General features: G+C 41.4%; 1 protein-coding gene across 1 annotated transcript; it reads right to left on the reverse strand.

Annotated features, from left to right (window-relative positions):
• Positions 1–512: 512 nt before the first annotated feature.
• Positions 513–1,274, reverse strand: LOC148846221 (uncharacterized). Its single transcript, XM_088955948.1, has 4 exons — positions 1,085–1,274; positions 930–1,021; positions 683–775; positions 513–548 (listed from the first exon to the last, which is right to left on the reverse strand). Exons 1-4 carry the CDS (start codon positions 1,272–1,274, stop codon positions 513–515), a joined length of 411 nt encoding a protein of 136 aa, XP_088812074.1.
• Positions 1,275–23,549: the final 22,275 nt, after the last annotated feature.

Below are 23,549 nucleotides of genomic sequence, written 5' to 3' on the forward strand. Positions count from 1 at the left end.
ATGCAGCCAAATTCAATTACTTTTCTTTGTTTCTTAGGTCAAAACAAGGTATGTTATTACCATAAGCTTGCTACGTATCACATCTCCACCACTTAGCATGAGTTCTAAAGATCTGAGGGTGAGAATGGGGTTGGGGTTTTAGGGTGAGTGCATTTTATGCTCCATCTCACCCTTGCTTTCATTTCTAGATGTGAGTGCATTTTATTCTCTATCTCACATTAGTCATGAAATTTTAATTTATTATATTATATTATATTATATTTTATTTTTTATTTTTTGCACAAGAATCACAAGGGTATCACCATTCTGATCCATGAACTCATTAACGTGGTCTCAACATATCTAGCATAGCAAGTTCTAGAATAATCAAACTATGTTTAACAGACATTTAGGTGAAAATTAAGCACACACTCATGCGGGTTAAATTTGTATGCATCTTGCCTATTGATCGATTAAAGTAATGAGGTACCTTATGTAGCCAAAAATTCCGTTAGTCATGCTTGCATCCTATCCTATCTATTCAGCCTAAGCACATAATTCCTGATAGTCTGAAATCATTCAAGGATTAGTTTCCAGGGAGCAGAAATTTCAATAGGCAAGGTTAAGAAGTGATGATCGAAGCATGCTAGGGTTACCCCAAATTCCAACAGATTTCCCTAATACCCTCACACAGAAAGCATACATTGTCCCCAACGTATGTGGTTATGCATATAGTAGAAGGATTTGAGGGAACTTCCCTGTATGCCCTGTTGGGTTCCTTCAGATATAGAATCAGCTGCAAAACACAGAAATCAAATCAAAATAACAAAATTAACTAAACACAATGGGTTGCCTCCCATAAGAGCAATTGTTTAACATTGTTATGGTCAACGTCCTCTTTTGCCTCCTTAACTCGATGAATAATGAGGAAGGTCTAATGAGATGTCTACTGTAGAGGAGACATTTGCATCCTCATGGAACAACTTCAATCGATGCCCATTCACCTTGAAAATCTTGCCTGTATTGAGACTTTTGATCACTACTGCACCATAAGGAAACACATTAGTAACAACAAATGGACCCATCCACCTGGAATGCAACTTACCTGGCATGAGTTGGAGTCGAGAATTGTACAATAAAACCTTTTGTCCAATTATAAATTGTTTTCTTAAAAGTAAATTATCATGGAACAATTTGGTCTTCTTTTTGTAGATTTTTGAATTCTCATATGCTTCTAACCGCAACTCTTCCAGCTCTTGCAATTGTAGCTTCCTTGCCTTGCCAGCTTCTTCCATGTTCATATTGCAGCGTTTGATTGCCCAATAGGCTCTATGTTCAATTTCGACCGGCAAGTGGCAAGATTTGCCAAAAATCAACCTGTAAGGGGACATCTCTATCGGTGTTTTGTATGTTGTTCGATATGCCCAGAGTGTGTCATCTAGACGTAGGTTCCAATCCTTTCTTTCCAGATTCACCATCTTCTCTAAAATGAACTTGACCTCTCTATTGGAACTTTCAGCTTGTCAATTTGTTTCGGGGTGATAAGCAGTGGCGATTTGGGGATGCACCCCAAACTTCCTCAGAAAGACTTTGATGGCTCTATTGCAAAAGTGGGTGCCTTGATCACTTATGATGGCTCGAGGAATACCAAACCTATTGAAAATGTTAAATTTGATAAACCCTACAACACACTTAGAATCATTAGTCCTGGTGGCCTTTGCTTCCACCCATTTCGAGACATAGTCAACTGCCAAAAGTATATAAACAAAACCACAAGAGGGAGGAAAGGGTCCCATGAAATCAATACCCCAAACATCAAAGATTTCACAAACAAGAATAGGCGTTTGGGGCATTTCATTCCTGCGAGATAATGCACCTGTTTGATGACATCTTTCACAATTTTTACAAAACAAGTATGCATCTCTAAATAGGGTTGCCCAATATAACCCACTATCTAAAACCTTTAGAGCAGTTCTCTTGAGCACAAAATGACCACCACAAGCATAATTATGACAAAAGTTTAAAATTGACATATGCTCATTCTCAGGGACACGCCTCCTAATTACTTGATCAGAGCAGAATTTCCATAGTTAGGGTTCATCCCATACATAATATTTTGCCTCATACCTAATTTTATTCTTCATGGACTTGCTATGGTAATTAGGCAAAATTCCGGTAACCAAGTAGTTCACAATATCAACATACCAAGGGACCATACCTTTATGTGAAATAGTTGCTCATCAAGAAACAACTCAGAGATGGGTGAGGAGTCCTCATCTTTTACCAACCTACTTAGATGATCTACCACCGAGTTTTCAGCTCCCTTTCGATCCTTAATCTCCAAATCAAACTCTTGGAGCAAGAGTGTCCATGTTATTAGCCTCTGTTTTGACTCCTTTTTTGCTAGCAGGTATTTCAAAGCTGCATGATCAGAAAATACAATTACTTTAGAGACAAGCAAATGTGATCGAAATTTATCTAAAGCAAACACAATTGCTAATAGTTCCTTTTCAGTGGTTGTGTAGTTGCACTGTGCAACATTCAATGTTTTTGAAGCATAGTAGATGACGTGGCTCCTCCCATCAACTCGTTGACCTAAAACAGCCCCTACCGCATAGTTGCTTGCATCACTCATGATCTCAAAGGGCAAGTTCCAATCAGGTGGTTGAGTAATGGGTGCAGTTGTTAATAGTTTCTTGAGCTTGTCAAATGCTTCCTTGCACTCATCTCCAAAATCAAAAGGCACATCCTTTTGAAGCAAATTGGACAATGGCAGGGTGATTTTTGAAAAGTCCCTGATAAACCTACGATAGAAACCTGCATGTCCAACAAAGGAACGAACTTCCCTAAAATTTGTAGGGTAAGGTAAGCTCACAATTAAATCAAACTTGGCCTTGTCAACCTCTATTCCTCTAGCCGAAATAGCATGTCCCAACACAATGCCTTCCTTTACCATAAAGTGGCATTTTTCATAATTCAAAACAAGATTTGTCTCTACACATTGATTCAGAATTTTACTTAAATTACTTAAGAAGTCATCAAACGAATCACCATAAACAGTAAAATCGTCCATGAACACTTCAATGCACTTCTCAATAAAATTAGAAAATATACTTATCATGCATCTTTGAAAAGTGCCCGGAGCGTTACACAGACCGCAAGGCATCCGTATGTAAGCAAAGGTACCGAATGGGCAAGTGAAAGTTGTTTTCTCTTAGTCCTCCTGGGCAATAACTATCTGATAATATCCTGAGAATCCATTGAGAAAACAAAAGAAGGCAATACCTGTTAATCTTTCTAACATCTTATCAATGAAGGGTAAGGGAAAGTAGTCCTTTCGAGTGGCCAAATTAAGTTTTTGAAAATCAATTACCATACGCCAACCACTTTGTACCCTCATTGGGATTAGTTCATTATTTTAATTTTTTACCATGGTTATCCTAGTTTCTTGGGTACAACGTGTATAAGACTTACCCATTTACTATCCAAAATTGGGAAAATTATCCCTTCATCTAACAACTTAAGTATTTCTTTCATCCCCACTTCTTTCATTACTAGGTTGAGCTTTCTTTGCGATTTTCTAATTGGTTTTGCGCTATCCTCCAAAAGAATCCTGTGCATGCAAATTGAGGAGCTGACCACTTTTATGTCAGCTAAGGTCCAACCAATTGCCTCCTTATGTTCTTTTAGAACTTTGATGAGTCGTTCCTCTTGTTCTTTAGACAACCCTTTCGCAATGATCATGGGCAATGTTTCTTTCATTACCGGGTTGAGTTTTCTTTGTGGTTCTCTAATTGGTTTGGTGCCATCATCCAAAAAAAACCAACGCACACAATGAAAGGAGTGAGAGATCCATCGTATGGACGCCCAAATCTTGTAGAATAAGGTGGGCGAATTTCAAAAATTTCTCTCCCCTCAACTAGGAATCCCATTGCCTATTTTAGAAAAATCATATTTTTCAAGGATCAATCTTGAACCATGAATTGAACCAGATCTGAACAAAAATAGTAAGAGAGGATTATACCTGATACAGAGAAATAATATCTCCCAATGATGGTGTTCACACCCAAGGAAGGATCCAAAGACTGCTTCCATTGAAGATGGCACAGTGTAGGATGGAGCAGAATCAGCAGTGTTCTCTTCAAGAACCTAATCCTTCGCAAGAAATAGCAGGATGGCACGTGAACACAACTTCCTATTAGTCCCTTCACAGGGAACTAATATCAAGATCGAATCTTGATTTCTCCCACTGAACTGGAGGTCGAACTAGCAGGTGAGGCAATGGCAGGAAGGAGGCAACAAGAGAGAATTTTTGCAGATTTGCTGAATTCTCTCTTCTGTGTTTTCAGCTCTGAAGACAAGTGAAGGACTTGTGTTGTGTGTCTAAAAGCTGCCGCCCCTGAAAGAATGGTAGGATCCATCCAATGGATGCCAAAGGTTGCGGAATGGGTGGGCGAATTTTAAAAATTTTCCTACCTTCTCCCAACTAGAATCGTATTCCCTAAATTTAGAATACAATATTCAAGGATCCTACTTAAACCATAATCGAACTAGATTTGAACCAAAGGAAAAAGGGAGGATTATACCTGATCCGAAGAAGCAGTATCTCCCAAAGTTGGTGTTCACGCCCAAAGAGGACACCAAGATCTGCTCCTGCAGAAGATGATATAGCTGTAGGTGGAATGGAACCAGTAGAGTGTGTCCTACACACTAGATCCTTTGCAAGAATCCTCTGAAAACTCTATGCACCAGATCTTTTCAGTCTTTTATTCAAACTGATCTCAAGAAACAATTTCTTGATTTCTTTCTTCTTCAAAGATCGAATCTTGTATGGAAGAATGGCGGCGGCTGGAGGATAACTCCTGGGATGAAGATGGCTGAATAGCTTCTCTTCTCTCTGGAGTTTGTATGAGATCTAAGCTCAGTTCGTAGGATAATTTCTTGCACAAAAACCCTGGATCGAAATCTCATATGTTTCTCTTAGGGTTTCTCCTCTTTTCTTCATGATTAAGAAACCTCTTAATTAGGAGTTATCCCAATCCAAATCAGTATTTGAATAGGGGATTATCTTAATCCTATCTGCAGATTAAGTTAGCTTACACCTGATCTTATCAAGAGGTTACCAGATTCAAATCTGATTTGAATTTGGTCTCCAAAAGTGGATAAGGATAAATGCCCAATCCTTTTACTAACATTAATCTCAAATTCGCCCCATAGATGGGTGATCATATCAGCCCAGCTCGAAATGGGCTTTCGGCCCATTAAGTGTTCAGTGTTTAACTAGTTTCCAATCTGCTGCCCAGTTGGGCTTCTTGGTATGGCATGGGACTCAAGCATTGATCTACACACCAGCCACATGGGTTTGGCCCAGCCTTTATTACAAGGCCCAGCCGAATTCACTAAAAGACTCAGTGACCCCCTTGAGCCCATCACATGGACCCTATGGCCCAACACTTACATTAAGTGGTCCCTGGGCCAAGCCATCTTATAAAAACCCAGGGACTGTGGGCAGGTGCAAGATTAGCCCATCAAGTACTATCCTAAATGGTCTTACACTTAACCTCTCTGTGCTTAATGATCAAGCACTGCCCGACAAGAGAGAACCTCTCCCTCGGCTGCAAGGAACAGTGCCGCACTCTCTACTCACATGGCTCCCGGGAATTAAAACCATTTGCAAACATTTAGAAACCGTACATATACATATATATATATATATATATATATATTTTGCTAAACAAAATTCCAACGATTGAAATCAACTGCCGGCAGCTTGGTTTCCATCAGAGAGAGTGCATTCCCGATCATTACCTTTGTCCGACAAAGGGGTTGATCCTGTCACTATGATCACCCACTCATATGAATTCTCAGACTATCCCAACATACCCAGGTTTTGATCCCCACTAAGGATCTCACTGTTTGGCATATCAAAGACAGCCTGATCTGAAACCTAGTGAAGTGTCATAATCGAGTCTAGGGGTCAAGTGTAACTTTCTAGTTTTGCCCATCTGTCTCCAAGGTCTAGGGCAACACTAGAAATATGGTCCAGTTCAAGGAATCAAATAATCCCATACTGCATGTGCCTTGGGTCTTACCCTGGTGGCCGAGATATAGTTTTTCAAGGGGGCTCTTGCCCCTTCTTGAAGTCTCTAGAATTGGGTGTATTACACCCCTCATGAACCTTCTAGAGTGCTCCCTCCTTCTCTTCAAGAAACTTCTAGGAGTTGCCGCCCCTAGCTCCCTTTGGACTGCTATTTGGGCTACAACTTAGCTTGCTTTTGAGCTCATGTGGGCTACACTCTAGGCTGTTATTTGGACTAAAAATGGGCTGGGCCAAAATTTCCTTCTTGCTAGGCTTCTTCCCTTGGGTTTTCCAAAGAGTTAGCTTGCACTACTTGGGCCGAATGAAACTCCCTTGCTCTCATGGCTGGGCCGGGCTGAACTTGATAAATTTTGGGCTTTCTTTTCTTTCTTTTGCCTTCTTTTTGTTGATTTGGCTCCCCCTGAAATCTTTCTTGCAATCAAGCTAAAATAGGGCAAAATCTAATTAAACCAGCATAAAATTTCATGCAAAAACCTCATAAAATATAGATAAATTGTAGGTTCATCAAGACTCTAGGAATTCAGATCTACTTTTCAAGATAGCCCATTTTCTGGTGCATTTCCTCATTACTGAAGGACCCATCCTTATGCTAATGATGGAAGGCCTTTAGAGAGTTCATCATATGAATCTCCCTATCACTTGCACACATATTAGCTGGAGGAAACAATTATTACGCCCTAGTTTGATTTAGGTAAAACCAAAGTGGCTCCCACTAACTTTCATAAAGTCAGATTTCGATGGGCCTTAAATCGGCTAGGGTTCCGCATGTAACCTCTTGATGAGGTGTGGGGCCCACCATTGAGGGAGGTCATCCAATGACCAAAAGGAACACTATGGCAATGATGTACATTCAGCCATGGTGTGCGCAAGAGCCACGATCGAATGAGCACGGGCCAAACACTTATGTCCCATGTACGTAGCACATCACACATCCATACATCTCATGCAGGGATAAATTGATCCAATCAATTAATTATCTGTAAGGCCCATTGGAAGCCCGTTTTAAATCCATAATATTAACCATTAATATTATCTAGGTATATGGGCTGAGTTAGGGTTGCCCTGTTTGGCCCATATAGCTTTTTACTTTCAAGTGGGCTTCTGGCAGTTTTAACTATTTAAAGCTGGGCCTTTACAGGTTGGGCCGAACTAACCATTTAATTAAAACTCAATCCTCAGGCCCATTAGTGGGAAAATTAGGGCTGACTTTCAACTTTGATTAAACCCAAGATTTGGTCCAAACAGTTTTGAACTAATCTTGGATCGAATGGGTCTAGGGTTTGATCTTTAATTAAATCATTAATTCAAGAAAATAATCTGAAATTAATGAATTGATAAAAGAAAATCAAGAATCAGTTAAACAGGGTTGTTTGCACAATCCATCCTGCAAAACAAAGGTTAGATCACAATTTGCAGTTTCACAAACTGCAAATCGCAGATAGCGAATGTCCCATCTGCGAAATCTCCCCTGCGAAATCTCCCTTTTTGTGCCACCATTTTTGATCCAAAATAAAAATAAATAGAAATCCTATTTCTATTAATAATTACATCAGATCGAATGCCTATACATTGAGTCTAAAAATAAAAATAAAAAAATTATTTACAGGCCAAATGTAATAAATAAATCAAGAAACAACAAATCTTGCAATTCTCCCTACGCAAACCAAGAATTCGATCTCCTCTTGTACGAACAACCCATAAATCAAGAAAATCATAAAGAACTATTGTAAACAATAATCAGATTTATATAAAATTAATTTTAGATTATTTGCCCATCAATTTTGGGAACAAATTTCCCAAAACCCATATCTGCACAAATTGGGTAGAACGCCTTCTGCCTATTTGCACAGGTTCAGATCTGAAACAGAATGGTTCAAGATTTGAACCATGGATCTGATACCACTGAAGGGATAGGTTATCCATCACATGGATGCCCAAAGATTGCGGAATAAGGGGGAAATTTTCAAAAAAAAATTTCTCTCCTTTCAACTAGGAATCGAATTCCCTATTTTGAAAATCATATTTTCAAGGATCATTCTGAAGAGATAGGAAATCCATCACATGGACACCCAAAGATTGTGGAATAAGAGGCAAATTTCAAAAATTTCTCTCAGCCTTCAACTGGTAATCGAATTCCCCATTTAGAAAATCATATTTTCAATGATAATTCTTGAACCATAAACTGAACTAGATCTGAACCAAAAGGGTAGGGAGAGATAATACCTGATACAGAAAAATAGTATCTCCCAATGGAGGTGTTCACGCCCAAGAAAGGATCCAAAATCTGCTCCCACTGAAGATGGTGCAGTGCAGGGTGGAGCAGAATCAGCAGTGTTCTTCCAAAAGAACTTGACCCTTCTCAAGAATCACCTGGACGACTTGTGAATACAACTCCCACCAATCTTGATTTCTCCCAAGAACTGGAGATCGAACTGCTATAGGTGGCGGCTGCAGGAAGGAGGCAGTAAGAGAGTATTTGTAGGGTGCAGAATTCTCTCTTCTAGTAATCTCAACTCTGAAGACAAGGATCTGTGGATTGCATGTCATGTCTAAAGGCTGCCGCCCCCTCTTCCTTTTATAAACTTAAAGGGATCAGCTCCTAATCCCATTAGGAGTTGCTAACCCAAATCATATTTGGATTAAAGTCCCTTTAAATGATAATCCCATTAGGAGTTGCTAATCCCATTAGGAGTTGCTAACCCAAATCTTATTTGGATCAGCTCGTAAAGAAAATAAAATAACCATCTGCACATAGTTTTGAGACAGAAATCATATTTCTCCTTAAATTTTGTATATAAAGACAATCTCTCAGTACAATAGTTCCTTCTCTAAAAAGTAATTCCACGATTCCTATGGCCGTGGCTACAACAGTTGCAGTAGTCCCCAAGTAGAGTGTGACTTCTCCTTCACTTAGCCTTCTGCTTACCTTGAGCCCCTGCAGTGAGTTACATGCATGAGTTGAAGCCCTGGAGTAAATACACCAGGATGCAGAAGCTACCAATAAATTGGTTTCTATAACACAAGTTTCAAAATTACCTTTCTTGGATTCCAGGTTGGCAGGACAGTTCCTTTTCCAGTGGCTGGTCTTCTTACAGAAGTGACAGGCTTTCTCTTTGCCTTCCTTTTCTTGCCTGATTTGCTAGTTTCAACAAGCATGGCAATGAGCTCATCCTTTTTAATCAATTCTTCGGCCCACTGCAACATATTGTTGAGTTCTTGTAAGCTGACGTTCAGCTTGTTCACGTTGTAGTTCATGATGAATGGATTAAAGGATGGAGGCAGAGAGTTGAGATTAGCATCGGTCTGTGTTACCAGTGAAGGGTTGAGAGATCCATCACATGGACACGCAAAGATTGCGGAATAAGGGGCAAATATCAAAAATTTTTCTCTCCATTCAACTAGGAATCACATTCCCTATTTAGAAAATCATATTTTCAAGGATAAATCTTGAACCTTAAACTAAACTAGATCTGAACCAAAAGGAATGGGAGAGAATGATAGCTGATACAGAGAAGCAATATCTCCCAACGAAGGTGTTCATGCCCAAGGAAGGATCCAAAGACTGCTCCCACTGAATATGGCACAGTGCAGGATGGAGCAGAATCAGCAGTGTTCTTCCCCAAGAACTTTGTTCTTCCCAAGAAACAGCAGAATGGAACGTGAGCACAGCTCCTTTTTCAATCCTTTCTCAAAGAATTGATGTCAAGATCCAATCTTGACTTCTCCCACAGCTGGAGATCGAACTGGAAAACAGGACGGCAAGAGCAGGGAGGCGGCAAGAGAGTATTCGCAGGGTGTAGAATTCTCTCTTCTTGGTTTCAGCACTAAAGAGGATCTGATGTGTTTCTTGGTCTCTCTCAAGGCTGCCGCCCCCTCCTTCTTTTGTTAACTTGAAAAGATCAGCTACTAATCCCATTAGGAGGTGCTTATCCAAATCATATTTGGATCAGCCTTCTCTTCTAATGATAAGGATAAACCCTTACCTTATCTATAGATTAGATTAGCTTTATCCTAATCTTATTAGGAGGTTTCTAGATTTGAATCACATTCAGATCTGGACTCTCTGAGTGGATAGGATTAAGACCCTATCCTAACTGCTAATCCATCTCAGAATTCGCCCCTTTAATTAACTAAATTAATAGCCCAGTTCGAAATGGGCTTTAGGCCCATTAAGCTTATGTGCTCACTTAACCTTCCTAACTGCTGCCCAGTTGGGCTTCCTTGTATAGTGTGGGACCCAAGCATTGATCTACACATCAGCCACATGGGTTCGGCCCAGCCTTTGTTACAAGGCCTGGTCGAATACACTGATAAAGACAGTGCACCCCCTGAAACCCATCAAATGGGCTCTACGGGCCCAACAGTTACCCTAAGTGGTCCCTGGGCCAAGCCACCTTGTAACACCCAAGGACTGTGGGCAGATGCAAGATTAGCCCAACAGGTATTATCCTTAATGGTCTTACACTTAACCTCTCAGCCCATAATGATCTTACACTACCCGACAAGAGAGGACCTCTCCCTCGGCTGTAAGGAACAGTGTTGCACTCTCAACTTATATGGATCCCGGGAATTAAAACCTTTTGCAAACATTTTAGATACCATAATGTATATACTTTTATATCTCATATAAAATATACTTCGCAAAAACAAATTTCAACGGTTGAAATCGGCTGCCGACAGTCTTGGTTTCCAACAGTGAGAGTGCATCCCCGATCATTATCTTTGTCCGAAGAAGGGGCAAATCCGGTCACTATGATCACCCACTCAGATGAATTCTCAGATTGTCCCAACATACCCAGGTTTTGACCCCCGCTAAGGATCTCACTGATTGGTACATCAAAGACAGCCCGATCCGACACCTAGTGCAATATCATAATTGAGTCTAGGGGTCGGGTGTAACTTTTCAGTTTTGCCCATCAATCTCCAAGGTCCAGGGCAATACTAGAAATCTGGTCCAGTTCAAAGATTCAATTAATCCCACATTGTATGTGCTTAGGGTCTCACCCCGGTAGCTGAGACAAGCCACCCCAACCGACTTGGTGGCACCACAGTGTCAGCCTTGTCAGGATAGGTCTCCCCAGACTGACCCACTGGCTGTGAACATTCAAAACTAACACGAGTCTCAATAAGTGTCCAGTTTAAGGGTAATACACAGAAACATACCAGGGGAACATTAATCAAATCTGTACTTTTATTCATTTACAATAAACTCATAAAGTACATCAATTTTGATTGAAGCTAAGGGCATACAAAACTGTCTAACAGCTCCCACTTGCACTTAGGTCCAATCAGGTACTAGCAGGAGTCCCATGCTTTCCACGTGTTTCTCAAACACTTTCTGTGATAGTGGCTTTGTCAATGGGTCTGCTACATTATCCGCTGACGCTACCTTCTAAATCAGGACGTCCCCTCTACCAACAATCTCCCGCAGTACGTAGTACTTCCTCTCGGTGTGCTTCGACTTCGAGTGGGCTCGTGGCTCCTTAGCCTGAGCAATGGCTCCATTGTTGTCACACAACAATGGGATGGGTGATGTGTTAGACGGAACTACTCCCAACTCATGAATGAACTTCTTCATCCATACGGCTTCTTTGGCAGCCTCACTTGCGGCAATGTACTCAGCCTCGGTCGTGGAGTCTACAGTGGACCCCTGTTTGCTGCTTTTCCAGCAAACAGCACATGATCCTATCGTGAAAACATATCCAGATGTAGACTTTCGATCATTTAGATCCGACTGGAAATCGGCATCTGTATACCCTTGGATCTGTAGTGAGCTACCATCGAATACTAGACAAAACACTTTTGTCCTTCGAAGGTACTTATTGTATGTTTTTCACAGTAGTCCAATGCTCCTGCCCTGGGTTGGCCTGAAATCTGCTTACTACACTCACTGCCTGAGCTATGTCAGGACTAGAGCACAGCATGGCATACATGATGCTCCCTACGGCAGAGGCATAGGGAATGTCTTTCATGCCATCAATCTCCTCAGAAGTCTTGGGAGACAACTTCTTGGAGAGAGTGACTCTGTGCCTGAAAGAAACATTTCCTTTCTTGGAGTTTTCCATGCTATACTTTTTGACTATTTTGTCAATGTAGGCAGATTGGGATAATCCTATTATCCGCTTCGATCTATCTCTATAGAGTCGAAGACCCAGTATATAGGAGGCTTCTCCAAGATCTTTCATGGAGAATTGCTGTGATAACCATACTTTCACCGTAGTTAACATACCTACATCATTCCCAATGAGTAGAATGTCATCTACATACAGAACCAAGAAGGTAACCTTATCTCCACTGTACTTCCTGTAGACACAGGGTTCTTCCGGATTCTGCTCGAAGTCAAACGATTTGACGACAGAGTCAAAACAGATGTTCCAACTTCTAGAAGCTTGCTTAAGTCCATAAATGAATCTATTAAGTTTACATACCAGGTTTTCCTGACCTGTAGCAATGAAGCTTGCAACTGCGGCATATGGATATCTTTAGTAAGATCTCCATTCAGGAATGCAATTTTGACATCCATTTGCCAAATCTCATAATCATGGTATGCTGCTACACTTAGCAGGATCCTAATGGATTTAAGCATGGCCACAGGCGAAAAGGTTTCCTCATAATCGATGCCCTCTTTCTGAGTGTACCCTTTCGCCACCAGACGAGCCTTGAAGGTCTCAACCTTACCATCGGGGCCCTTCTTCCTCTCGTAAATCCATTTGCAACCGATTGCTTTTACCCCGGAGGGCGGATCTACTAGAGTCCAGACTCCATTGGTCTCCATTGAGTCCATCTCTGCTCTCATGGCCTCCACCCACTGATGGGAATCTATGTCCAACATAGCTTCCGTGTAAGTCACGGGATCCTCCTCACTAGTCAAGGTTTCCACCAGGAAACTATCCTGGTCATAACCATAACGGACTGGTGGCCTGGATACCCAAGTGGATCTTCTAGGTTGGTCACTACCTGGAAATTGTGGGACATCTCCCACTGCTCCTAAGCTCTCCTCATTAAGAACAACTTCCTGACGATGGGTGTCCAGGATATAGTCGGTTTCCAAGAATTGCGCATTAGGACTACAGAATACTTTCTGCTCACTTGGGTCATAGAATAGGTAACCTACGGAGCCTTTTGGGTAGCCTACAAATAGGCAACGGCTGGTCTTGGATTCCAACTTGTCTACACTCGTTCTCTTAACATGTGCTGGACAACCCCAAATCTTCAAGTGTCTGACACTTGGTTTATTTCTGGTCCAAAGTTCATATGGAGTATTCGGAACCGATTTGGTTGGAACCCGATTCAGCACATAAATCGCAGTCTCTAATGCGTAACCCCAAAAGGATGTGGGTAACTCTGAGTGTATGGGAAGCGACCGGACCATATCCAATAAGGTCCTATTCCTCCTCTCCGAAACACCGTCAAGTTGTGGTGTAGCAAGAGGAGCTAATTGTGATACTATCCCATTGTCCTTTAAGTAGTCCCTGAATTCGTCAGAGAGATACTCGCCACCTCGATCTGATCGAAGGGCCTTAATTTCTCTCCCTAATTATTTCCCGACCTCTTGTCTAAACTCTTTGAACTTTTCAAAGGATTCAGACTTGTGTCTCATTAGGTACACGTAACCGTATCGTAAAAAATCATTTGTGAAGGTGATGAAATACGCGTGTTGATTTCGTGTCCTAACACTCAGGTGACCACATACATCAGTATGTATTAGGTCAAATGTGCAGTAGTCCCCAAGAAGAGTGACTTCTCCTTCACTCAGCCTTCTGCTTAACTTGAACCACTGCAGTGAGTTACAAGCATGAGTCGAAGCCCCAGAGTCAATACACCAGGATGCAGAAGCTACCAACAAATTGGTTTCTATAAGACAAGTTTCGAAGTTACCTTTCTTGGATTCCAGGTAGGTAGGACAGTTCCTTTTTCAGTGGCCGGTCTTCTTACAGAAGTGACAGGCATCCGATGCTTTGTCTTTCTTCTACTTCTTGCTCTTAGTGGCTTTCTTCTGAGGCTTCTTTGCCTTCCTCTTTCTCTTGCCTGTCTTGCCAGTTTCAACAAGCATGGCTACAGGCTCATCCTTTCTAATCAGTTCCTCAGCTCTTTGCAACATATTGCTGAGCTCTTGTAAGCTGACATTCAGCTTATTCATGTTATAGTTCATGATGAACGGATTAAAGGAAGGAGGCCAAGAGTTAAGGATAGCATCTATCTGGGTAGCAAGGTCCAGCCCGGATCGAAGAGCCTCCAGTTCATTGATGTATCCCATCATCCGAAGACAATGGTCGTGAATTTGTTGACCCTTGGACATTTGTGCGGTCGTGAACTGTTTCAAGACCTTTTGTCGAGTAGAACGATTTTGCTCTTCATACATTGTCCTGAGACTATCCAATATGTCTTTAGCAAGTTTGATCTGATCGAACTGCCTCTGTACCGGGTTGTCTAAGGAGGCAATGATGTAACACTGGGCAAGGAAGTTTTTCTCCTCCCATTCTTGATAATCTCTCCTTCGGGCCTTAGAAGCCCTATCACCTGGACGCTCCGGGGCAGGATTCTTTGCCACTTTGTCCAGCTTTTCAGAAGCTAGGACCAGCATAAGGTTCCTGTACCAATCAGCATAGTTTGGGCCCTTCAACTTGTTGTCATCAAGTAGTTTTGCAAAAGATCCGTTTGTTCATGATGAACGGATTAAAGGAAGGAGGCAAAGAGTTAAGGATAGCATCTATCTGGGTAGCAAGGTCCAGCCCAGATCCAAGAGACTCCACTTCGTTGATGTATCCCATCATCCGAAGACAATGTTTGTGAACTTGTTGACCCTTGGACATTTGTGCGATCGTGAACTGTTTCAAAACCTTTTGTCGAGTAGAACGATTCTGCTCTTCATACATTGTCTGTGACCATCCAATATGTCTTTAGCAAGTTCGATCTGATCGAACTGCCTCTGTATTGGGTTGTCTAAGGAGGCAATGATGTAACACTGGGCAAGGAAGTTTTTCTCCTCCCATTCTTGATAGTCTCTCCTTCAGGCCTTAGAAGCCCTATCACCCGGACGCTCCGGGGCAGGATTCTTTGCCACTTTGTCCAGCTTTTCAGAAGCTAGGACCAGCATAAGGTTCCTGTACCAATCTTCATAGTTTCATCTCTGAGATTTCCCTCCTCTCTTAGTGATGGAGACTACGGGTTGTCTCTGGAAATGTGGGAAATCACATAGGGTGAATGGAACCAACTGTTTCAGCTGCATAACCCCACCACCTTTCTGTGAAGGATCACATCCACTCATCATATGAGTTTTCCCTTTGGCCTCTGTCAGACAAGGTTCAGAGCCATTTTCAGGTAAACCTTTCTGTCCAGTGAGTGCTTACCCATTATATTCGTGAATGCCATGGTACCGTGAGAGATTTCCCATTATCTGATGAAGCCCCTCCCACACTGGTCTATGACGCCCCTATCATCTTACAAAACACTCAGACAAGCCCAACAGCAAATGGATAGCCCATTTTCTGGTGTGTTTCCTCATTATTGAAAGACCCATCCTCATGCCAATGATGGAAGGCCTTTAGAGAGTTCATCATATGAATCTCCCTATCACACGCACTCATATTAGCTGGAGGGAACAAAATTATGCCCTAGTTTGATTTAGGTCAAACCAAAGTGGCTCCCACTGACTTTCATAAAGCCAAATTTTGGTGGGCCTTAAATCGGCTAGGGTTCCGCATGCAACCTCTTGATGAGGTGTGGGGCCCACCACTGAGGGAAGTCATCCAATGACCAAAAGGGACACCAGGGCAATGATGTGCATTCAGCCATGGTGTGCGCAAGAGCCACTGTCGAATGAGCATGGGCCAAGTACTTATGGCCCATGTACGCAGCACATCACACATCCATACATCACACGCAGGGATAAATTGATCCAATCAATTAATTATCTGTCAGGCCCGTTGGAAGCCCGTTAAAATTTCATAATATTAACCATTAATATTATCTAGGTATATGGGCTGAATTAGGGTTACCCAGTTCGGCCTATATAGCTTTATCCTTTGAAATGGGCTTTTGCAGTTTTAACTATTTAAAACTAGGCCTTTACAGGCTGGGCTGAATTAACCATTTAATTAAATATCAATCCTTAGGACCATTAGTGGGAAATTAGGGCTGACATTCAGCCTTAATTAAACCATAGAATTGGTCCAAACAGTTTTGAACCAATCTTGGTTCGAATGGGTCTAGTGTTTGATTTTTAATTAAATACTTAATTCAAGAAAATAATCTGAAATTAAATACTGATAAAAGGAAAAACAAGAATCAGTCAAACAGGGCTGTTCGCACAATCCTTCCTGCAAAACAGAGGCTAGATCATAGAATGCAGTTTCACAAACTGCAAATCGCAGATAGCATTTCTCTTATCTACGAAATCTCCTTCTCTGCGCCGCCATCTTCGATCCAAAATAAAATAAATAGAAATCCTATTTCTATTAATAATTACATCAGATCGAATACCTATACATTGAGTCTAGAAAATAAAAAAAAAATTATTTACAGACCCAAAATAAATCAAGAACTTCAAAATCGCAGGTTCCCTGCGCAAACAAAGAATTCGATCTCCTCTTGTACGAACAACCCATAAATCAAGAAAATTATAAAGAATAATTCTAAATAATAATCAGATTTATTTAAAATTAATTTCAAATTATTTGCCCATCTGATTTGGGAACAAATTTCCCAAAACCAAATCTGCGCAAATTGGGTAGAACGCCTTCTCCCTAATTGCGCAGGTTCAGATCTGAAACAGAATGGTTCAAGATTTGAACCTGTGGCTCTGATACCACTGAAGGGTTGAAGATCCATCACATGGACGCCCAAAGATTGTGGAATAAGGGGCGAATTTCAAAAATTTTTCTCTCCCTTCAACTAGGAATCACATTCCCTATTTAGAAAATCATATTTTCAAGGATAAATCTTGAACCTTAAACTGAACCAGATCTGAACCAAAAGGAATGGGAGAGAATGATACCTGATACGGAGAAGCAATATCTCCCAACGAAGGTGTTCATGCCCAAGGAAGGATCCAAAGACTGCTCCCACTGAAGATGGCGCAGTGCAGGATGGAGCAGAATCAGCAGTGTTCTTCCCCAAGAACTCTATCCTTTGCAAGAAACAGCAGGATGGAACGTGAGCACAACTCCCTTTCAATCCTTTCTCAAAGAATTGATGTCAAGATCCAATCTTGACTTCTCCCACAGCTGGAGATCGAACTGGCAAACAGGACGGCAAGAGCATGGAGGCAGCAAGAGAGTATTCGCAGGGTGCAGAATTCTCTCTTCTTGGTTTCAGCATTAAAGAGGATCTGATGTGTTTCTTGGTCTCTCTCAAGACTGCAGCCCCCTCCTTCTTTTGTTAACTTAAAAAGATCAGCTCCTAATCCCATTACGAAGTGCTTATCCAAATCATATTTGGATTAGCCTTCTCTTCTAATGATAAGGATAAACCCTTATCTTATCTGCAGATTAGATTAGCTTTATCCTAATCTTATTAAGAGGTTTCTAGATCTGAATCACATTCAGATCTAGACTCTCTGAGTGGATAAGATTAAGACCCTATCCTAACTGCTAATTCATCTCAGAATTCACCCCTTTAATTAACTAAATTAATATCCCAGTTTGAAATGGGCTTTAGGCCCATTAAGCTTATGTGCTCACTTAACCTTCCTAACTGCTGCCCAGTTGGGCTTCCTTGTATGGCGTGGGACCCAAGCATTGATCTACACATTAGCCACATGGGTTCAGCCCAGCCTTTGTTACAAGGCCTGATCGAATACACTGTTAAAGACAGTGCACCCTCTGAAACCCATCAAATGGGCTCTATGGGCCCAACACTTACCCTAAGTGGTCCCTGGGCCAAGCCAACTTGTAACACCCAGGGACTGTGGGCAGATGCAAGATTAGCCCATCAGGTATTATCCTCAATGGTCTTACACTTAACCTCTCAGCCCATAATGATCTTACACTGCCCGACACGAGAGGACCTCTCCATCGGCTGCAAGGAACAGTGTTGCACTCTCCACTTATATGGATCTCGGGAAATAAAACCTTTTGCAAACATTTTAGAAACCATAATGTATATACTTTTATATCTCATATAAAATATACTTCGCAAAAACAAATTTCAACGGTTGAAATCGGCTGCCGGCAGTCTTGGTTTCCAACAGTGAGAGTGCATCCCCGATCATTACCTTTGTCCGACAAAGGGGCTGATCCTGTCACTATGATCACCCACTCAGATGAATTCTCGGATTGTCCCAACATACCCAGGTTTTGACCCCCACTAAGGATCTCACTGATTGGTACATCAAAGACAGCCCGATCCGACACCCAGTGCAGTATCATAATCGAGTCTAGGGGTCGGGTGTAACTTTCTAGTTTTGCCCATCAATCTCCTTGGTCCAGGGCAATACTGGAAATCTGGTCCAGTTCAAAGATTCAATTAATCCCACACTGTATGTGCTTAGGGTCTCACCCCGGTAGCTGAGACATGCCACCCCAACCGACTTGGTGGCACCATAGTGTCAGCCTTGTCAGGATAGGTCTCCCCAGACCGACCCACTGGCTGTGAACATTCAAAACTAACACGAGTCTCAATAAGTGTCCAGTTTTAGGGTAAAACACAGAAACATACCAGGGGAACATGAATCAAATATGTACTTTTATTCATTTACAATAAACTCATAAAGTACATCAATTTTGATTGAAGCTAAGGGCATACAGAACTATCTAACAACCGATCTAGCCCGGATCCCAGAGCCTCCAGTTCGTTGATATAACCCATCATCCGGAGTCAATGGTCATGAACTTGTTGCTCTTGGACATCTGTGCGGTCAAGAACTATTTCAAGACTTTCTACCAAGTAGAATGATTCTGCTCTTCGTACATTGTCTTGGGACTATCCAATACGTCCTTGGCAAGTTCGATCTGATCAAACTTCCTCTGAATTGGATTGTCCAGGGAGGCAATGATATAGCAGTGGGTAAGGGAGTTTTTCTCCTCCCATTTTTGGTATTTTCTTCTACGGGCCTCAGAAGCCCTATCTCCTGGACGATCCGGGGTAGGATTCTTGACTACCTTATCCAATTTTTTAGAGGTTAAAACCAGCATAAGGTTCCTGTACCAGTCAGTATAGTTTGGGCCCTTAAACTTGTTGTCATCAAGAAGCTTTGCAAATGATCTGTTTGCCATTTCTGATAAAAGAGCAAACATCAGTCCACAACCTAATTTAATTCATGTTCATTACATAGATACGGATTTTAATTTACGTTCCATTTCCATTTATTCATGTCCAATATGTCGTTGGCTAGTTCGATCTGATCGAACCGCCTCTGAATTGAGTTGTCCAATGAGGCAATGACAAAGCAGTGGGCTAGGGAGTTCTTATCCTCCCAATCTTGGTAATCCCTCCTACGGGCCTCACAAGCCCTATCACCTGAACACTTCGGGGCAGGATTTTTCACCACCTTATCTAACATTTTGGAAGTTAGGACCAGCATAAGATTTTTGTACCAGTCAGCATAGTTTGGGCCCTTAAGCTTGTTATCATCTAGAAGCTTTGCGAATTGACCGTTTGCCATTTTCTGATAAAATAGCAAAATCGTTAGTCCACAACCTTAGTTCGATTCATGTTACCTACATAGATATGGCTTTTAATCTATGTTCCATTCCCATTTGTTTATCTCTGAGATTTCCCTCTTTTCTCAGTGACGGAGACGACAAAAATGTCTCTGGAAATGTGGGAAATCACATGGGGTGCGTGAAGCTAACTGTTTCAACTGCATTACCCCACCACCTTTTTGTGAAGGATCATATCCACTCATCATCAAATGAGTTTCCCTTTGGCCTCTGTCAGACAAGGTTCAAAGCCATTTTCAGGTAAACCTTTCTGTCTAGTGAGTGCACACCCATCATATTCAGGTTATGCCAAGGTACCGTGAGAGAGTTCCCATTTTCTAGTGAAGCCCCTCCCACATCGGTCTATGATACCCCTATCTTTTTATGAAACACTCTAACAGTTCCAACAGCAAATGGATAGCCCAATTTTATGGTGTGTTTCCTCATTAATGAAGGACCCATTGTTGTGCTAATGACGGAAGGCCTTTAGAGAGTCCATCATATGGATCTTCCTATCACATGCATTCATATTTGCTGAAGGGAACAAACTTATGCCCTAGTTCTAATTTTAGGTCAAACCAAAGTGGCTCCCATTGACTTTCATAAAGTCAGATTTCTGGTGGGCCTTAATCGGCTAGGGGTTCCGTACGCATCCCTTTTCATGGTTGTGGGGCCCACAATGAAAGGAGGGGTCATCCAATGACCTCAAGGGACACCATGGCAATGATGTGCATTCAGCCATGGTGTGCACAAGAGCCACTAATGATTCATCATGGGCCAAGTGCTTATGGCCCATGGTCGCAGCACATCAAACATCCAATCATCACATGTAAAGGAGGAATTGATCCAATCAATTAACTGCTGTAAAGCCCATTTGAAATCCATAAAATTAACAATTAATGTCTACTAGGTGTATGGGCTGAATCGCAGTTAGTAGTTTGGCCCATACAGTTTTTCTCACAAGGGTGGGCTTTTGTAGTTTTAACCTTTTAAAACTGGGCTTTACAGGTGGGCCAAATTAATCCCTGTAATTGAACATCAGATTTGGAACTTCAAGAGTGAGAAAAATGGACTGAAAACAGTCCCCTTCGAACCCTAGATTCAGTCCAAATAGTTTTGGTCCAATCCAGTCCGAAATGGTCCGAAACTGATTTTCAATTCAAGAATTAATTCATGAAAGATCTGAAATTAATAATCTTGATTTTAAGCAAACACAAATCAACTATGGACTGTTCGCACAACCTACAAAATAGAGGTTAATCACTAGGGTTGCAGTTTCACAAACTACAAATCGCAGAAAATGATTTCTCCATCTACAAATCTCCAACGCCGCCTTCCTCTTCCTTCTTCTTCAATCAAGAAAAAATAAAAAATAGAAATCCAATTTCTATTAATTTATTACATTCTTGATCAAATCCTGTACATTCAGTCTAGAAAAAAAAATATTTACAGACCGAATTGAATAAAATAAATGAATAAAAGGGAAAAAGGGTGTGCAGACCATCTGTGTCAAATCTGCACTGTGATCTCCATGTTCGAACAGTCCATTAAATCAAAATAAATAAAGAATAGTTCAAAATAAATTTTTGATTTAACAAAAATTAATTTCAGATCAATTGCACTTAACAAGAAATAGTTTCTTGAAAAAAAAGGACACAATCTGCGCAAAATTTAGCAGAACATCTTCTGTCCATCTGCGCAGGTTCAGATCTGATTTTCTTTTGGTTCAAAATTCAAACCTATGGCTCTGATACCACTGAAAGAATGGTAGGATCCGTCCAATGGATGCCAAAGGTTGTGGAATGGGTGGGCGAATTTCAAAAATTTTCCTACCTTCTCCCATTTGGGAATTGTATTCCTTAAATTTAGAATACAATATTCAAAGATCCTACTTGAACCATAATCGAACCAGATCTGAACCAAAAGGAAAAAGGGTACCTGATCCGGAGAAGTAGTATCTCCCGAAGTTGGTGTTCACACCCAAAGAGGACACCAAGATCCACTCCTACTGAAGACGACACAGCTGTAGGTAGAACGGAACGAAGATGACATAGCTGTAGGTGGAATGGAACCAGCAGAGTGCGTCCCACACACTAGATCCTTCGCAAGAATCCTCTGGAAACTCTGAGCACCAGATCTTTTTAGTCTTTTCTTCAAAACTGATCTCAAGAAACAATTTCTTGATTTCTTTCTTCTTCAAAAATCGAATCTTGTATGGAAGAATGGTGACAACTGGAGGAGAACTCCTGGGATGAAGATGGCTGAATAGCTTCTCTTCTCTCTGGAGTCTGTATGAGATCTAATCTCAGTTCGCAGGATAATTTCTTACACAAAAACCCTGGTTCAAAATCTGATATGTTTCCCTTAGGGTTTCTCCTCTTTTTTTCATGATTAAGAAACCTCCTAATTAGGAGTTATCCCAATCCAAATCAGTATTTGGATAGGGGATTATCTTAATCCTATCTACAGATTAAGTTAGGTTACTCCTGATCTTATCAAGAGGTTACCAGATTCAAATCTGATTTGAATTTGGTCTCCAAAAATGGATAAGGTTAAAGGCCCAATTTTTTACTAACATTAATCTCAGATTCGCCCCATAGATGGGTGATCATATCAGCCCAGCTCGAAATGGGCTTTCGACTCATTAAATGTTTAGTGCTTAACTAGTTTCCAATCTGCTGCCCAGTTGGGCTTTTTTGTATGGCGTGGGACCCAAGCATTGATCTACACACCAGCCACATGGGTTTGGCCCAGCCAAATTCACTGAATAGCTCAGTGAACCCCTAAGCCCATCACATGGACCCTATCAACCCAACACTTACATTAAGTGGTCCCTGGGCCAAGCCATCTTATAAAAACCCAGGGACTGTGGGCTGGTGCAAGATTAGCCCATCAAGTACTATCCTAAATGGTCTTACACTTAACCTTTCAGCACTTAATGATCAAGCACTGCTTGACAAGAGAGGACCTCTCCCTCGGTTGCAAGGAACAGTGTTGCACTCTCTACTCACATGGATCCCGGCAATTAAAACCATTTGCAAACATTTTGAAATCGTACATATACATATATATATATATATATTAATTTTACAAAACAAAATTCCAACGATTGAAATCAATTGCCGGCAGCATGGTTTCCATCAGAGAGAGTGCATTCCCGATCATTACCTTTGTCTGACAAAGGGGCTGATCCTGTCACTATGATCACCCACTCAGATGAATTCTCTGACCGCCCAACATACCCAGGTTTTGATCCCCACTAAGGATCTCACTGATTGGCATATCACAGACAACCCGATCCGACACCTAGTGAAGTGTCATAATTGAGTCTAGGGGTCAGGTGTAACTTTCCAATTTTGCCCATCTATCTCCAAGGTCCAGGGCAACTCTAGAAAGCAGGTCCAGTTCAAGGAATCAAATAATCCCATACTGCATGTGCCATGGGTCTTACCATGGTGGACGAGACAGGCCATCCCAACACTTGGTGGCACACCAGTATCAGCATTGGCAGGATAAATCTCCCTAGACTTATCCAATGGCTGTGAACATTTAAAACTAACACGAGTCTCTATAAGTGTCCAATTTTAGGGTCCTACATAGAATTAAACCAAACAACATGAATCAAACATGCACTTTATTTATTTACACTAAATGTAAAAAGTACATCAAATCGGATTGAAGCTAAGGGCATGCAAAACTGTCTAACAACCCCCTCCTCCTTTTATAGTCCTAAAGGGATCAGCTCTCAACCCCATTAGGAGTTGCTGATCCAAATCATATTTGGATCAGACATCCCTTTAAGTAATAAGGGAAAACCCTTATCTTATCTA

Source organism: Nelumbo lutea, chromosome 7 (assembly GCF_056320005.1).
Source record: "Nelumbo lutea isolate HS-2025 chromosome 7, American lotus-T2T, whole genome shotgun sequence".
In the NCBI taxonomy this organism is placed as follows: domain Eukaryota; kingdom Viridiplantae; phylum Streptophyta; class Magnoliopsida; order Proteales; family Nelumbonaceae; genus Nelumbo; species Nelumbo lutea.

Bases quoted from the DNA above. Each gene is read 5' to 3' on its own strand.
- LOC148846221 (XM_088955948.1), bottom strand. From the start codon at position 1,274: ATGGAAGAAGCTGGCAAGGCAAGGAAGCTACAATTGCAAGAGCTGGAA. The intron at 1,022-1,084 runs GTAAGTTGCATT...CTTATGGTGCAG, and splicing joins TCGACTCCAACTCATGCCAG to TAGTGATCAAAAGTCTCAAT. The intron at 776-929 runs GTAGACATCTCA...TGTGTTTTGCAG, and splicing joins ATGCAAATGTCTCCTCTACA to CTGATTCTATATCTGAAGGA.